The sequence below is a fragment of the Exophiala viscosa genome (assembly GCF_022695815.1).
Source record: "Exophiala viscosa unplaced genomic scaffold EDD37scaffold_7, whole genome shotgun sequence".
NCBI classification, from domain to species: Eukaryota; Fungi; Ascomycota; class Eurotiomycetes; order Chaetothyriales; family Herpotrichiellaceae; genus Exophiala; species Exophiala viscosa.
The window spans coordinates 376,745-394,223 of record NW_026944359.1 but is presented as its reverse complement, the minus strand read 5'-3'; the positions used below and the strand labels follow the sequence as shown (position 1 = coordinate 394,223).

At 51.5% G+C, this 17,479-nt stretch overlaps 4 protein-coding genes across 4 annotated transcripts; 2 read left to right on the top strand and 2 right to left on the bottom strand.

Annotated features, from left to right (window-relative positions):
* EDD37DRAFT_450076 (sepiapterin reductase) lies at positions 1 to 1,848 on the top strand. The gene has a single exon (XM_062812860.1). It carries the CDS (start codon positions 166 to 168, stop codon positions 1,606 to 1,608), a length of 1,443 nt encoding a protein of 480 aa, XP_062668843.1. The 5' UTR covers positions 1 to 165; the 3' UTR covers positions 1,609 to 1,848.
* EDD37DRAFT_450064 (calcium channel MID1) lies at positions 1,770 to 4,013 on the bottom strand. Its single transcript, XM_062812859.1, has one exon. It carries the CDS (start codon positions 3,809 to 3,811, stop codon positions 1,931 to 1,933), a length of 1,881 nt encoding a protein of 626 aa, XP_062668842.1. The 5' UTR covers positions 3,812 to 4,013; the 3' UTR covers positions 1,770 to 1,930.
* Positions 4,014 to 4,047: 34 nt separating this feature from the next.
* Positions 4,048 to 5,748, top strand: EDD37DRAFT_450051 (uncharacterized protein). The gene is made up of 2 exons (XM_062812858.1): positions 4,048 to 4,536; positions 4,642 to 5,748. Exons 1-2 carry the CDS (start codon positions 4,362 to 4,364, stop codon positions 5,634 to 5,636), a joined length of 1,170 nt encoding a protein of 389 aa, XP_062668841.1. The 5' UTR covers positions 4,048 to 4,361; the 3' UTR covers positions 5,637 to 5,748.
* A 6,220-nt stretch (positions 5,749 to 11,968) lies between these two features.
* EDD37DRAFT_610270 (uncharacterized protein) lies at positions 11,969 to 14,455 on the bottom strand (the record flags this gene model as incomplete). The annotated part of the gene is made up of 3 exons (XM_062815197.1): positions 11,969 to 12,124; positions 12,173 to 14,255; positions 14,316 to 14,455. 3 exons carry the CDS (start codon positions 14,453 to 14,455, stop codon positions 11,969 to 11,971), a joined length of 2,379 nt encoding a protein of 792 aa, XP_062668840.1.
* Positions 14,456 to 17,479: the final 3,024 nt, after the last annotated feature.

Here is a 17,479-nt window from a genome sequence, read left to right as displayed (position 1 = left end):
GAAATTCCGGCGAGGCTGAAGTTGTTGACTCATGATCGGCCACTTTTATTTGAATCTTGAATCAACAGTTTGCTGCCTGAGTCTCACGCAGCTTCGTCCTATTCAATATTGACTATCAGAACAAGGCTGACACTGTCGCCTGTCAGCGGGCTCCCATACCCTGCGATGGCTTCGTCGAACTCATCGACAGCGCTTGTGAAGCGTAATTCAGTCCAAGATGTGGCCGCTATGCCCCCACCACCTTTCAAGCGGATCAAGAGACCACCGAAAGTCCTGGACGAAGATGAATACACCAGTGCGCTCTCCGATATCATCGCGCGAGATTACTTTCCCGGCCTGCTAGAAAGCCAAGCGCAGCACGAGTACCTCGCTGCGTTAGACTCAGAGAACGACTCGTGGATCGCTGAAGCCGCGCAAAAACTCAGAGACGCAGCCGCGCCAACGTCTGGGAGCAAGAGAAGGTCAGCAAGAAATACAAAATTCGATGGCATTTCTTCCGCTGCCGCGACACCATTACGCACACAAGGTGTTGCTGACACGCCGCTGGGCTATACGGGAAGCGAGACGCCAGTCACACTTGCTGGCAGCGAGGTGGGTGACGATGTCTCAAGCGAGCGCGAAAATCTCAAGAGCCGTGTCGACGCATCCGCCCTGTCGCTAGGCGCATTCCAGGCGAAATACACATCGGAGGACAATGAGTCGTTCAACGCCCTGCTGGACAAGCAGAACTACAAGCGCCGCGAGAAACACGCCTACCTTTGGACGCAGGACCAACGCATCCCGTCCGCACGACAGATCGCATACCGCGCGCACGAAGCACGCCTGCTCAAGGAGCGCGAGGAGCTTGAAGAAGCTACAGGAAAAGAACTCGTACTAATGACGACGGGAGCAACGGCTTCGCGCCCCGCGAAACCAGACGCCTGGCAGAACAAGAGGCCCGACAATACATTCATGTTCAACGCCTCGTCCGTCGACGAGGACGGCCTACAAACGGTACAAGAAGTCAAAGAGCAAAACTCCAAAGCCGGGCCCAAACACGTGGTGCACGCCAACACGAGGTTCCCGTCCATGCTGTACGTCGACGACCCAGGCCCGGTTCCGCCTTCGCCATCGCTGAACACGGATATCATTGCGAGGCGTGACGCCGCTAGACATAAACGTGCAGGTGCAGATACAGACACTGAGACCGAAAGCGAATTTACGGGTGGCGAGACCCCGCGCGTAAATGGATACGCCTTTGTCGATGAGGATGAGCCGGAGAATGTGCCGGTGGAGAACACGGCGCCGAGTTTTCGCGACTTACTGGCCGGGCAGGTTGGCGACGCGACGCCCAATCCTTTCAAGATCAGTGAGAATCGGAAACGGGAGGACTTGCATATGCGCATGCTGGACAGGCAGGCGAAGAGGCAGAGGGAGAAGGACCGACAGACGGCGAGACCGGCGGATATAGCGGCCACACCGGCAGGGAATATGACACCCGCGGCGAGACGGTTGATGGATAAGCTTGGAGGGAGGACGCCTGTGCCGACCGACACTGGTCATGGTCATGCGAAGGATATGTGGACGCCTGGACGGACCCCGAGGAGAAGTACGGCGGTGAGAAAGTGAGCTGCTGAACTTGGCTTGACGGACGATGACTCATAGGACAACACCTGGGTGATGGAGACTGGGAAGCGCAACTACATTGGGGTGGCGGCGGCGGCGGAGGCAACAACAATCATAACCAGTGTCGAAGCGAAGAACATCAGTGCGGCCGTCGTAATATTATTTTGCGATCTATGAAACACGAATAGCCCGTCGTGAACACCATGCTACGAGGCTTAATGGTCAAACTCCCCCAAACACCACGCTATATCGCTGAAAGAAGAATTGCTCAAACTTCGTCATGAACTCATACATTGGTGAAAGCGCTTCATGCTTTCATGTGCGTCTAGAAGAGGTTCATCAGGACCGCCACAAAACCCACCAGTGCCACAATTCTCTGACCCGGGATCAAGACAGACTCTGCTCCGCTGAGATAATATGCAGCGCCCAGGTAGCTACATGTGATCAGGCCCGAATTGTTACTTCTGCTGCCATAGCTCTCCTCTAGCCCTGCACCCGGTAGTGGACAACCGAATCCCAGAGCTGCCGGACAGCTCTGAACCAGATCCCAGCACAGATCCTTACATGGAAGGACTTCTTTATAGGGGCCAGGTCGAATGGTTTCGTCGATGATGGGATTTCGTGATGAATTGGTCGCCACGGCGTCCAGGAGCTGTTGGGTGAGACCGTACTCTGAGTAGGAGATGGTTGACCCGTTGACAAAAGGCTGGCCAAGGTTCCGCGGCATCAGGTACGGGCTTGTGTTCGAATAGTCCGCACATCTAGGTATCGTCACGGCGCAGAGCCATTGTTTGTAGGCGCGCGCACAGTCGTCACAGTTCCGCGCCAAAGAATACTGTGAGCTCGAGGTGGTGTTACATGGTATTTGTTGTAGAGAGTAGTTGAAGTATTGGTACATTTGTGCGGCGTGAGAGTCGTAAAGACCAGCTAGATCGGGGACGCCTGTAAAAGGAGGATATTTGTCAGGGTTTGTTGGGACAGCATATGCGACTTCCGAACAAAAAGAGAGGTTGTACATTAGAGCACAGTTGTCTTCGGTTTTGGTCTGAAAGTCAATGTACTCCCAGACTGTCCCTCCACCTCCCACCACACCATTGCCAGATGCTGTTGAATTTCCCACCATAGCCAACATGCCCCAGTAATTCGAACTGGCATTGAGTCCTGTGATGTAGAACTGCTCCTTCGGTTTGCCTCCCAGCCCTCGATTGGTCATCTTAGCGACATTTTGATTCATGAAACCATCGATATTGGCCGCAATTTGGGCATAGGTTTTGAGACCACAGAATGAATTCTTCACACCGAGGATAGCGGTGTCGTTTTGATTTGCAGCGAATACTCCCCAAGGCGGACTCATGTTCATCCACTCTTGGTATACGGTCGAGTTCGAATCGGCTTCAGTTGTATCGTTCGTGATCAGCAGTGCTGCATGATTATCGCCGTCGACAAAATACAAGTTTGACGAGTTTTGGTGCAGACCGTGGTAAGGTGCATCTATCGAGGCTGCAACTTCGTAGTTCCAGATGCCCACAAACGTCGTGGTGTTGGGTGCGCTAACACCAATGTATACACTGCTATCCGCGGTTCCCTCAAACAAGGCATATCCACCATCGACTGTGATTGTTTGCTGGGTTGAGCTATCGGCATCTGGGCCGGGTGTCTGATTAGAGTCAGACAGGGAAACGTACATTGTCAATTGTGGTGGTATTGCATCGTTGGAGGTCGCGTTAGTAGTGTTCGACGAGGGCTGCAAGCAAGTATTGAGAGAGATGTACACTCTGGTTCCGGCACGCTTTCGAAGTTCTGATACTTCAATGTCAATTTCTCTTTCCTCCAATTTCTCAGACGGCAGTCCAACCCCAGTTGTGCCATGGGAGCCATTCACGGCATCGCTTGGGAAAACCCAATTCTGCGTCTCGCCAATATTGATATTGATATTTTGTGCATCGTTGTTTGCCAACGCCGGTCCGGCCTCAGCACGGGCGGCAATCCGTTCCTCTTGTTCTACCTCGATTGAGAGTTCCAACGGATCCTCGTCAAATATGAAATAGTGGTTATGGTCTTCGGAGGGTATCCGTGAATCAAGTTCGAGGGCATAAGCGAAATGTGGCTTGGTCAAGGAGAGGTAGACAAGGAGGAGGAAAACTGATGCTGCTAACGAGGCCGCGAATCTGGACTGCAGCGGAGTGAGTTTTGGAAGGAGAGGCATCCTGAAGTCCAGCTTCACGGGATGGCCGCTTTCGGGGAAATGGCTGGCGAAGGAGTGCTATAATAGGATCATGGTTTGTGAATGGTCGTCCTCAGGCATGCCGCGTCGAGGTGGTTGTATGAATTGAAGTGAGAAGTTGGAGACAAAACAGGAACAGGGGGTCAGCCCTTTCCCGCAGTACAAAAAGGTAGAGTACGTACAAAGTTACGCGTTCCCCAGGCTCTACCTAGGTAAGCCACTGATTTTCAGCCTCGCCAAACCCTCAGCCTTGTCCCGAAGCAGCACGTGCAGATTCACGTGATATCGGTTTGCCTCATCGATCAACGACCACTCTTCATCAGGGTTTACTTCTCATCCTTTTTGAGACCTTGGGCGATGCTTCAGCTTCTGTAAAGACGCATCTACGTCGAGAGCGAGATTCTGTATTTGAGCTGATGTGTGCTTCTGGAAAGTTGATCAAGCCTCTACTGCTCAAGACGCCGGACGTCCTATCACTGCCTCAACCATCGCTATATCCCCCAAGATCCAGGATACCTTCAAGTTCATCAGGATGACAGACTCATGCGAGCACAAGCGAACGATCGGCTGTGCGTTAACGGCCTTGCCAGGATGTTGTGCTTGTGCAGATAAACGACCACTCGCCACTGCCTATCCTGTCTACATCGATGGCCAAGGCATGAAACTTCAAGGCAAGCGCTGGGCGCGTTATTGCTGGAAATGTCGAGGTTAGTTCAGTTCTTTGGAGTTTCAACAAATGAACAGTCTTTCTCTATTTCAACATTCTATTCACTAGTCCTTCGCTTATTAACATATTGTTAATCTGGTAATAGATTATTGGAATCTACGATCAGAAGCCGTACCCAATCTCTCGTTACCCGTCAACCCAGAGCTCGTACAGGCAATGCGACCATTACCTCGTTCTGCAACCTCAGTCAGAGAAAGCATGCCCTTTCACCAATCTCTCCAAAGTGGCAGGCAGAACACGTCCTGGTCTTTCGATGGAGTGGCCGATCTTCGACAGAACGCTGGCCACGAGCTGAATCCAACTGAACCACAACATCCCACCTCCATACGCTCAAATCCAATCTCGGACCCATCAAGAACCCGGAGAGTCTTACCTTTAGATCTCACCGTACCCCAAATCCACAGCGGAATCACGCCTGCTACAACTACAGACCAGCATGGGACAACATCCAGAAGGCGACATCGCCAGCACCCCAATCCGTTCGGCACCCGAGAAGAAATTGAGTCGGCAGATTACTCTAGTCCGGTAGCGGACTTGTTTGGTAGGGCCTGGAACCGCTATAGAGAAGTCCAAGAAGGCAACCGAGCAAGAAGGACCGAGGAAGAAGAACGAAGAAGAAACGGTGATGTCAGCCTGCTCGGAACTGCTCCACCACAGGACAACGAGGTCGATCTCCATTCGGAAATGGCGTATCAGCTGGCCCAAGCTACGGTATCGCGAGAAAGGATACGATTGATCGCCATGGAAGAAACCTTACGTCAACGTGATATCTTGCAACAAACACCACGCGTCAACCCCATAGATCACCAGACCTCACGCCCGCCTCCCCTGACAGCGGAGGAGATGAGGCTTGACATGGCTTGCAAGATATGTTGTGAGCAAAAGGTAGATACGCTGTTGGAGCCGTGCATGCATCTGGCTATATGTCACTGGTGTTCAGAAATTGTCCGGCAACGCGCCCATCAACGCCGGCGCGAGCGTATTGAAGCCATGGCTACGACTGGCGACGACCGGCATAAATGGAGATGTCCTATCTGTCGCCGTGATGTCATGCAGTCTCGGAGAGTGTTCCTGGCTTGAAGAATGAGCAGAACTGGTGTATTGTGTGAAAGGGAGGCCAGGAACGTTTTGGATGATACGTCTAGATGTGATGACCAACATCAGCAAGGAGTTTTGAGGGACGGTCTCGGGAACCAGAACTTCGAGAAGCCAGAATGTGCACAGGAAAAAGACCATGACTTTACGCCGTCAAAGATGATTTCATGTGCAAGCGAGAGAGATAGAACCCCCAGCGACATACGTAATGTTCCTTGTAAACTTGTTCACGTCGTTAGTCCTGACCCTGTGGGTGCCGATTGTGAAGCCATTGACAGCAATTTTGCTCCATCGCATCCATGCGGCTGTCCTCAGGACAATCATGTACCAGGCCACTTGGAGTAGGTACCTCGGCGTGCTGGAGTCCGTGACCGTTGAGTCGTAGTCTAGAGCAGCTCAGTTAAGCAGGCACCGTTGACGCTGGAGAGCACATCGGAACACAGGGCACCTCGACTCCCAGATCACGCCTCCTCCACAAGGTCCACGAGGTCCACGAGGTCCACGAGGTCTGCGAGTCTGAGGGGCTGAGAGCTCGGAGGTTTGGAATCTGGGACCTAGGATATGGTAGTCTGGAGGTGTTGGTGTCTGGGAGTCTGGGGAATTGAGCAGCATAGGAGTGCGAGAGCCAGAGGCTGGACGCTTGGGACCTAAGAAATCGGCAGTTTGGAGACGTGGAAGTTCGAGAGAAAGGAGGTGCAGCCAGCTCTCTCGCTGTGCACGACAGTGTAAGAGTTGCTGTTCGGTGCATGAAAGTAAGAGGTCACCGCATCGTGCTGCAACTTCACAGATTGACCGTCAGCGGTTCTAGTCAGTTATGCCACGCATCACCGACTGTTTCGATCCCAGCATTTGAGGCGCGAGAATCGGGCGCAAAGGGGCCCGAGAAGGCCACAAGCTGGAAATATTCGAGCGGGTTCATCACAACAAGTTGAGAAGAGAGGAAGGCAGAAATCGCGAGTAAAGGTCAAGGTTCCTGGATCAGTGCAAGGCGCCATAGCTTCACAGTGAGGCAAGTAACCACCTTCAAACCGTGATAACTTACAGTACGTTTGGATTGGTATGGAGTCGTGGGAATCTCCGGGGCAGCATGGGCGAAAGTTGGCACTAGGCATTTTGAAAGCATGGAACGCCAGAAAACCCTTCCAAGGTTGTGCTTGAAACCGAAAGGCAACCTCTCATCCAAGTTCAAAGTCCTTTTTCCCATCCGTTGCGGAGTACACTTGGGTAGACGTCGTCGCTCCATTTGACGAGACAGGCAGAAGCCGCAGAAGGAATCATTTCCTCGGGCGCCGAAACAGTTGGCGTATCCAATCTGCTGACGCGGAGACGGGACACAGTCATCCGTAACTTAGTTAAAGGGGGGCCACGGAACCCAATCCTACTGTAGGCGCCTGAACCCCACGGGCGCTGTCCAAAGCTTTGCGGCCTTGAATCCTTCGCCAACGACGATATGCGCATGAAAGTGAGGCAGACACATGACGCCTGAACAAGAACAAATGTCACTTACCTCGTTCGACATGTCAACTAGCGGTGATCGGCTGGTCCTCCACGAATTGGATCCACCAGCCAGCTTATCATGAGACTGGTATTGTTTGTTCTGCCCCCCTATAAGCGGTGTAGTGCTGGAGCATCTATGGCTCCAGGATACCCACATAGACAAGGCAACCGTTCTTGCATCATGTCGTTGACCCTCTGACTCTCGTATCGGCGTATCCAGGCCAATGACGTCCATCCTGTAATGCTCCGTGAGGACGGTACTGGTGTCCCACGCTCAATAGCACCCGCGCCAGGGAACTTGCTTTCTAGCGTGGTTGCCTGTCGTCGTCGAATCGACCTCGAGTCCTTTGTCTTTACAACACATTCAAATACTTACATTTCACTAAAGATGATTTGAACAGCGATCTTTTGCCTTGTCCCACACCAGTGCAGAGGCGAAGGCGACAGAATGGCTGACTTGGCCCACGCTGAGAGACGACGTAATAGTCGGTGGCATTCGCACCAGTGAAGTTCCAGAAGCATCTCAGTGTCCCATCTTTGGATCGTCTGTGCTATGCGATAGGCAGACGTCACCTTGGGCTGTGCAGATGGCGACTTCACGACTCAGCTGGGGTTGTTTGCCACTGCTGCTCGAACTCCGCATAGGCTTTCATTCGTGTGATCTCATTGCAACAGTTGGTGTGCCGCTTTCAATTGAAATCGATCCCGTGACCGAGTATGCCCAAGGAGAGACCATGTCGTGGTCACACTCAGGACAGCGCTTCCGTTGACACAAGGTCTGCCCAGGCGCACAGAGACAAAGAGTGCATATGTGACCGACACACTGCAGAAGCCCAATTTTTTTTCTTTATGGCGCGAATGATGAGTAAAGTGGCGTTTCAAAGTAACGCTGCAGTGGCGTGCTCCGCGTGGGAGGCGATATCGGTTGACATCTGCTTGTGTGGAACGGCTGCTCTTCTTGGTAATCCACTGTCTTGTTGCTCATACCATTCATCAGATTGCTTTTTTCGTATGTCAGTCCGGCCAAAGTGTTGACGAATCTTAAGGCTGACGACGCGAGGGGTGAAGCGATGAGGCTGAATAGTATTGCCAATGCAGACGACCGCCACACAACGTCGAGACTGTCCCGACCTTGCAGATCCTAGTAAGAGCTTATACTACTCGTGATATCAACATTGCTTGGAATGGGATCAGCATGGTGAGGGAGCAGATTATCGGTGCAGCTGCACTGGCGCAAGGCTGGCATGCACCAGTAAATCCCGGGAGGGAGTAAAAGAAATGCTGACCGTTACGAAGATGTGGTGGCGCACGCGTGAGACATTAAGTGTACATAGACAACTCTTCAAGAAGCAACAATATGATATGCTGTGGTTAGGTTAAGAATATGACCTGAGGAGCTGAATCATAAGGCTAGTTTCTCGCCGGCCACGAGAAGCGCCTTTCTTATCCGACGAGACGCAAAAGGACCGTTTCGCTCATCACCATTGGCTTCGGCTGTACCTACCTAACCTAAAACTTACGGGCCGAGCCAGGCCTCTCCAGGTCACAGCCACGCGGTGCCACACTCATCGCGCCACTCTTTCTTGCCAAGCTTCATTACTGCCAAGATCCATCGAAGAAACATCAACCCCACTCCAACTTCAACCTCAATCCTTCTCGAGAACTCACAACAGCCTGGCGTTGAAATGTCGCATACCTTCTGAGCATTTATAATCCGGACCACGGGTCATCCTGTGTCTATCTTCAGTTGAAGGACGCTGTCATGGGGCGTGTAATCTGTCCGCAATCAACAACACCTTGACCTTTCCTGCGGTAGACCACCCGGAGGTGATGACCTTTTTCTCTTGCCGCAGTTGTCCTGACAGAGATACTGGAATGCCATTAATCGAACACAGGCGCTCATCACCTTTTTTCCAGCCCAATCTTCATCGTTGTTGCGGCATTATGCATAGCATTCATTCGTCTTTCAACATGTTCAAGGTTCCTCTATCCTCGTGGATGTGCGAATCCTTTTTATCCAGAGAGAGTGTCCTTGCCTGACCTCAACCAGGTCAGACTTGAGAGTCTGTTGATCTGAAATGGTTATTCATGGTCCTTCAACATCCTGAAACCCTCAAGGACATTCAAGACTTGGGTCCCAGCAAGACAGGCACGATCTCGGCGTAGGAGCGCGGTCGAAGCTACAGACTATTATTCCAGAGTGCCTCCTGTCTTTACACTGTTGCAGATCCTCGTACCGCATTCCACGGCTTTATGTGGCACTATTATGCGAGCTCGATGCGTTTTTGCAAGGCACCCTTTCCATGCTAACATCCTCGAAGTGCTTCCCTGCTTCACCATCAACTTCCAGATATCGAGTCCATGAATGGGCTACGCAATACCAACCCAGCTCTGCAGCTCATTCGTTGACAACAAGGGAGACCATGGCTGTTTCACTTCGATATGGGAACCTTGGTCTGATCATCGCAGGAAGGAGAAAGCTTGGCCTGTCTGTTCTTCGAGCTGGACCCACCCAGGGAAAGCCCCAGAACGCAAATATGCCCAATGATTGGGCGATCGACGGGCAGCCGAGCCTGTCTACCGCTGCAGGTGCCATCATTCCCGGCTCGCTCGCAAGATGCTTGTACCAGATCCCTGTGCAGACATCGGTATCCGACGGCTGACAATGAAGACGACTGCCGAGAAGGCCCTCACCACCATCAAAGGGTGTCTGGACACGACAAGGAGTCATTTGGCCCGGAAAAGCACAGTGACGGCATATGCTCCTGGTCTGCGTGCTTACGAAAAGGGAAAAAATTGTCAGTCCGTCTACAAGTCTTGCCAGAAGCAGCTAAGCTCCATCACGTGTTACAACTCCTTGCCAATCAAGATACGGACTCAGACAGGGTTTGCCTTGCGCTCACAGCATGATTGGTTTCGCAATGGTTTAACGCACTGCGCAGTCTCCTCTTATTGGCTCGGTGCGACGTCTTCAATCAGGCTCTCTCATTTCAGGGTATTTCCAGTCCCCCCCAACTTCACCTACCTCACCCTCCCTCATCTCTATCTCATTATCCCCATTCTCTTCCATCTTACGATCATCTCGAAGCACTGCAAAGGCGTGATCAAGCCCTCCTGCTGGGTTCTCGGCAGCATTCCTGTACCCTACCACCAAAGCAGACCTGGGCGAAACTCCCCATTATCAGTTCCGCTATACTATCACATACACCATGGTCCGACCAGTCACCGACTCCAGGGGATACAGGACGGCGTTACCGGCTCGGAAAGCGTATGGCTTCTGACCACCACCATGTTCAAGTGATGTTCTGATTCATGACACAGCAATCGACATATACCCCTGACAGCATTCACACTGTTCACTGTCCCAGAAGAGTCAATGCTATCAGAGTTTGCGAGGAGCGACACAGGCGACATAGGCCTCAGACTGATGTCTCTGTCAACGCGCGCAGAGCACAAGAATCCTAATAGCAACCCTCAACCACACGATCACAGTGACCGGAAATCAGCAACCACCTCCGAGGAAGCTACTGCCACCGTCAACACGGAGGAGGACATGGACGCGAGCAATGCCGGGGATGCGTTGCTGGAACGTGATCTCATTAAGTTCATGGGCGCCATGACGGCGTATGTCTCACCCAAGGAGGTCATCAAGACCATCTCTGCTTCCCAAGGCTCTATAATCCGCACCAGGACTGGCTCTTGAGAAGCAAGTTTGCGAGCGGAACGAGCATATGGATCGACATGAACGGGCTTACAAGTGCCAGGAAGCTGGCTGGGAACTCAATCCACGATTTACTGACTCTGGCGTATTGTGACGGCACCAACGTGAAGTACACAAGATGCATCTAACGACACAACAGCTGCTCTGGTGTCTTTCCCTAGCCCGGAACATCCCCGAACGCTGTTACTTGTAACTGCAATTCAAATCTGAAGATAAGCGAAGTAGTCAATACACTGTGTCTCTGCACGTGAACCTTCGCCAAAATGCGGAGGTTGTCCAAATGATTAGACCCATCACTCATGTCCGTATATCCAGGTTCAGGATTCGCAAGTCTGATTTGAATGTGATTCGCCTTGCCACGTGAGGGTTGACCATCCTTCTGGCACGGAGGGGTGAGGAACAATCACATCGATCTTTGCACGATTGGAACAAAGACCATAAAACATGAAACTTGATGCCATTACCGGTTACCACATATCTGAGCTTTTGTTGAAGAAAGACTGACTAACATGTTCCCGAAAGAGGCAACCAGGAAGCGCAATTGATGTACTTTTGTCTTCCTTGTGCCAGGCTGTAAGACTTCGTTGACCATATTCATTGCTTGTTGCTGTAACGCAGGGTGTCAAAGCACACATGCCCGATCATTGACTTCATGTGTAGCGAAGTCTTCGTACGATATTTTTGATCCACCTCTACAGCCAGGATACGCTGCAGCAGACGGATTGATTGGGATGAGCCAGCTTCACTCAGCCGTGTAGGCTTCAGCTGTGACAATGCCTACCTACCTCATGAGCCAATCTTTTCCATGTCCACTCTTCATCCCACCGACATCATAATTCGCAACTTCACGTCGGCAGCCATCGATCTCCACCGGAGCATGTCCTCCTGAATCTGGCGACTGATTGTCCCTGGAAACCGCATTATATTTGCTTGGTCATGACAAGGCCATCCATCCTGGTAAGAATAGGGATGTCAATACTCCTAGCAATAGCATATGGCCCGAGAGAGTCTTTGTCCAGGGGCTCTTTCCATTGGATGGACACCGGCTCCACGTGGACAACACCTAGAGTGAGCAACTCACAATCCCGGTAAACCCTATTCACGGGACCACGTCAGCCATTGCGGCATCTTGGTCAGGGCCGGCAGGCGGTTGGAGCTGCAACGTATGAATGAGCGCATCGTTGTTCAAAGTCAGCGCAAAAGCAGTGCAAGCGAACTGTTTCGTCTGGAAGTCATAAGTGATGTAGCGTTTGAGCTGGACTCATCGATTAGCAACAATTTGGAAGTGTACGTGGAAACTCACAGATGCAAGTCTGACACCCAGCCAGAGACATCTTTCAGCGCGTGGTGCTGCATGGCTTGGAATTTCCAGGGTGCGCTCATCTTCGTCAACCACCTCTCGCTCGAAGAAGTCTGGTGGGTAGACATAGCCAGAGGACCATTTGAGACCTCGCATTGGGAAGTCTTCGGGCAATTGAAGACCTAATCCGGATCTCTGCTGAGGGAAATCGCTGGACTCAACCGTGGCATCAGCAACACCAGATCGACTTATGGAATTCAACGCCTTGACCAGCTTCGCCCATGGAACGTATTCTTCGAGATAGACAAGGGCTCCGGGAACGTATGACAAACTCCATAGGAATCCTAACATAAAGTGCATGAATGGCAAAATGTTTCGATCGCCGATCTTTCCTGCAACAATACCGATGGCAGCGCCCCACACTGGCAGAACGTATGAAGTGACCTCATCAGACGATACGAAGTTGGCTCCGAATCGGCCACCAGTTGCAGGAGCAGCCTGGGTCGCTGTACTGATTGGGACGTTGCCCCAATACCTCTGCTGGATTTCTTGCTTGATTGTTGGGTCTTCGACCTGCACAGCATCCGTTGATGGATCCGACGACCTTGCCGTCTGGATTTGTCTGATGGTGTCCGAATTGTTACAATAAGCTCTCCAAAGAAAGTTGTCCTCAGCACCAAAATCCAGAAGCAAGGCAACCAAGGAAGAAGCAACTTCTGGTCCTTGCACCTTCCAATTGGATCCGGATCTGCTAATGTAAGCGTCAAGCTCAGTGATGAAATCGATGATATGCCTGCAATAATCATACACGGAGCCTCGGGTGAACAGGATGCCAGCTGCGGTGACCAGGGAGCCTTCCAATCTTGAGTACTTTTGACTTGTGGTCTCATAGTGGTCCAGGAAAGGCGAGAACAGTAGCATGATAGAGTCCCGAGCATTAACAAAGGGGATTCCACTGACAAGCGCCTTCGAATAGAAGAACAATTGGCGAACAACGTTTGGCCTAGCCAGGACGGCAAGGTGATGCTGAATTCTTCCTGTTGTGGGCGAACGATCAGCGGCTTTGTTGTACCACATCCTTGCAACTCCTGACCAGTTTTCTCGGTCGCGCATGTCAGCTTCCTCGATGGCCATTCTATAACGGGCTAGATCGCCCAGGCATTCGATCCACGTCTCATGATATGCATGAACTGATTCCATCAGCAGTCCCATCATCTGATAAGCGAGGTAGACAAAGCTGAGCATATGCTCAAGAGAATGTGGGAGCCGGTGGCGGAGCAATTCGAGGAAGGAATGGATACCATGTCTCCACATTCGAGCCGGCATAGCATACTTGGTGGGTAGACGGCGGAGTGTAGGAGAAGCCGTGGGATGTTGGCTGGCCAGGAAGAAGTCGTGGTGCTCATGTAGAAGTGTGCGATGGAGCGCGATCAATGCTTGCCATTGCTCGTTCGACAATTTGTTAGTTGTCTGAGACTGTTGTTGGCAAATCTCGACACACTTCTTTTCGACCATCACGAGTCCTGCGTATATTCCCTTAACTTCGTTGACGAGTTGTTCTTGTGAGATAGGTCTTGTCTCGGGCTGTAACAACATCTTGGTCTCATTTCCGGACGGAACATCTTGCGGGTGAATGGAGGCCGGGTCTGGCGACGACATGAAACTGCTTTTTTCTTGGAGCAAATGAGACGACTGACGTAAGTGTTGACGAGCTCCAGTGACTGGCACAGGTGAAGACAGCTTAGGAGATGAGAGTGGAGTTCTCTGGGCCGATCGGAAGCCAGCCGAAGGGGTCGGTGTCCTTGTCGAGTCTATTGGTGGCGACGGGACATGGGACAAGGCTTGCTCATGACGAGGGGAGTAAGGCGAGGCTGAACCTCGATCGTCGTGCGAGCGAACCTTGTTTGGCCAAGTGACCTCTGGATCGTGAGCAGGGCGTTTGAGTTGGGTGACAAGTTGCTCGTGACTAGGTTCTTGCTTCACGCGTGGATGAGCTTGCAGTGATATCTGTTGTGATGAGTCAAATGCTGAGGCATCACTCCCAGGCTCCTGTCGCTGTTGCCTTTGTTGGTCGGTAGTTTCGACTCTAAAGGCAGGCACGAGTCAGAAAGCTGTACTTTTGCCTTAATCGTGACCAGGTCATTACCTGCTTAAGGTTTTGCTTTTCGTCGGAGATTGATCCGTGGAAGGGTGGCCCGGTCCGTGAGGTTCAATATCATTGCTTCGCTTAGGTATCGTCTTCCACCAGGACTTTGAACCGGGTGTCGGAGGCGATCCAGCTCGCATATTTTGAGATCGTGGTGATTGACTTGGGGAGATGTCCGATTAATACCTTGCCAAGAGACCTAAAATGCACCAATGGCGTCAGCCCGAACTTCCGCTTCACAACACAATCGTCGCGGACTCCGACATCTCGCACACTCCAGGCATTTCGACAGAAATACCCTGCATTTGCAGGAAATTGGGCAGGAGAGTCTCTGAAAACCACATACCCGTTTTTCTCCGCAGAACGCTTTTGAGGCGAGGCGATCCAGGGCGTGAGATTGGTAGACTCTAATGAAACCGACATCCAACAACAATTATGGCACAACTCGCTACAGGACACAAGAGAACTGTTCCCCGGATCGCCTCGCCTCAGATTATGCGCGTTTGACTTCAATAAGGAGCTCATATCATGAAAGAGATCAAGAAGACCATGCTATGCGGCTAAGATGCTGGTTCCTTATATAAATTTGCGGACTCCGTTGTGATTGTCCAAGGAGTACGCACATCCTTCTGCGACATTACTGAGGCCTGCATAATCTAAACTGGGCGTTGACCATATGCTATCCAGTTCGGGCCACGACCGGTGAACCCTCGTATGACAATCGAGGTTCGCGAACCAAAAGGCAACCACGCTTGGGGCTCAATTGCAGCCAATGACAGGCCATGAGGTGAACTGGGGCAACGACCCCACAGCTCTCACGGCATCCCTGGACAGCCTCACTCAACTCCAGAATTCACCTCCCAGACACCAAGTCGAGTATTTGGAGAGCGAAAGATTGATAGATTTCTCTGCGGAAAAATCGCTCTTTATATAACATGTTACGGGCCATGAAACCTTTCAATGCCTCCGAGAAAGATTTTGGTATCGCTTTGACTGATACGAGATGGGACTTAATTCCGGGATAATTAGTCAATGCCCTCTTCGGACCCCTTGCGAGGTGCTCTCTCCATTGCTTTCAAACCTGCTCATTCCAGCCGTCAGGCTGGAAACCACTTCACCCACTACATCAGGAGTACTGCATTACAGAAGTTGACGTCTTGCGGACCACTTGATGCCTGAGAAGAACTGTCATGTAAAGACTGCGTCGTCAGACCGAGCATCAAGGCCTCCCATATGGGGCCCGGTCAGCGGTTCCGGATCACCCTCGTTGTTACCGCTTTTCGCTTCGTGATTGATTAGAACTGGTTCTCAGCTCCTTCAGGCTGTCGATGACCATAACCGCCACGCGCGCTTTGCACCGGCTACTTTCGTCCACAAGACACCGCCTTCACACACTCAAGCTCTATAACCTCCACATATATTTGCGAGGCCCAGCCACTGTCTGGCCAGGGCAGGGCATATGGTGCTACTGTTGATACCCAACAGATGATGCTGCGAATTGCAGTCGCTGCGCGTCACGCCATTACTACATTGGGATGCGTGCATAGGCACGGTTGGTGGACAGATCGCTATCACATAGCAACCACAACCCAGGGCATCAAATAATCCCATACACCATCTCCAAATCAATTGCACACCAATTCGACAATGCTGTGCCCTCTTCGGCGCTGCTCGTGGTACAAGAGTGTCATAGGTTGCGCGGATAAGTTTATGGTGTATGGGACATTGCGATATGCGAACGTCATCAGATATCAGTCACTGCAACGAGCTCGGAACGGAGCTCTTGTACCGTTCTTATCGACCCAAGGACCTGGTCATACACTCCATGAACAGAACCATGCTCCAGGGACAGCATTCTGGTCGCACGTCCCGCAAACGAACTGTCACGGCCGCATCTACGTACGGCGGCCACTCCGCGGTGAGCGTCTGCCTTTCCTGGAAGTCCAATCATTCCATGATGAAAAGGTGCCTTGTAAATCTTCAGAGACCACAGAAACCGATGGAGTTGCCATGTTCTCAAGGTCCTGGTGACAGCTTTTGCCTCGTTCGGAAGAATGTGTGTATCACTTCAGGAGGGTGAGTCACTTTTGTCCAGTTAGGTGTTGGTGATGACGAGCATCATCACACTCAAAACCCGGATGCATGCTTGAAACGTGTCTCGAAATTTCGTCGGTGCCCTCTTGTTTGAGGGATTTGTCATCTCAGCCGGCCTCTGCCACTAAGGCGAGTAACTTACGTCGTTGCGAAGGGATCAGTCGACCATGGCTCTTTTTCGCAACCACTTCACTTGCGGATATTTCGGTCTTCTAGAACTTCTAGAACTTTTTCAGTTTCCGAGAAGTTCTGGAAAGCCGCTAGAAGCTCTTCTCCAGTGTACCCTAATTTGAGGCTCAGTTGAGTGGTTTGGAACTCAACCAGTGCAGAGTAAAAACTAATTTGGACGGAGACTGTCAGTTACCTTACGGTTATCGTCAAGGAGGAATATGCCGCAGTGCATTTAGCAATGCTGCAAGACCTGCTGGGCAAGTTCTGTCAAGATATTTAAGGAGGCACAGGACGTTGCTAGAAAAGTGAAGATGTTCGTGTCAGGGGAAGGTGATGTCATCTTGCGCGGCTTCATAGAACTCAGGGTCCAGGGAGCTGCAAGGCAGCCAGGTAGCAAGTAACTACCTATTTCGTAGGTTGTACAGTACAGTATCAGATCCGACCCCCACACTTCTCTGTGTGTGCACCTTGTTCCTCCTATCTATCTGATAATACCATGTTTCTAAAGTTTGACTGTCGACATCCAACTCGCTTAGGAAGATTTACCTCCCAGCTCTCCTTCTCGAAGTGGCCACGGCAAGAACTTCTTGCAAACGAGGTTTGAATAGTCTGGACGTTCTGCATGGCGCCCGAGCTACTTTCTCGGCGCGGTTATCCCAGTTTCTTAACCTCGTATTCATTCAAGAATATGCTATTTCTCACCCTAAAGTAAATTAGCCTCATGTCGTCGGGCAACAATGGCTTGAGTGATGTCCGTCGTCCGAGCATCACGACAGGAAAACCTGCAGCTGAGGAACACGAAGATGATGTGAGACTAGGTAGTCTTCCCTCAAGCCAAGATGAGTGCTGTTACATTATGATGAGTACCGACTTGAAAGCTTGCGCAGGGCGCTCGACGG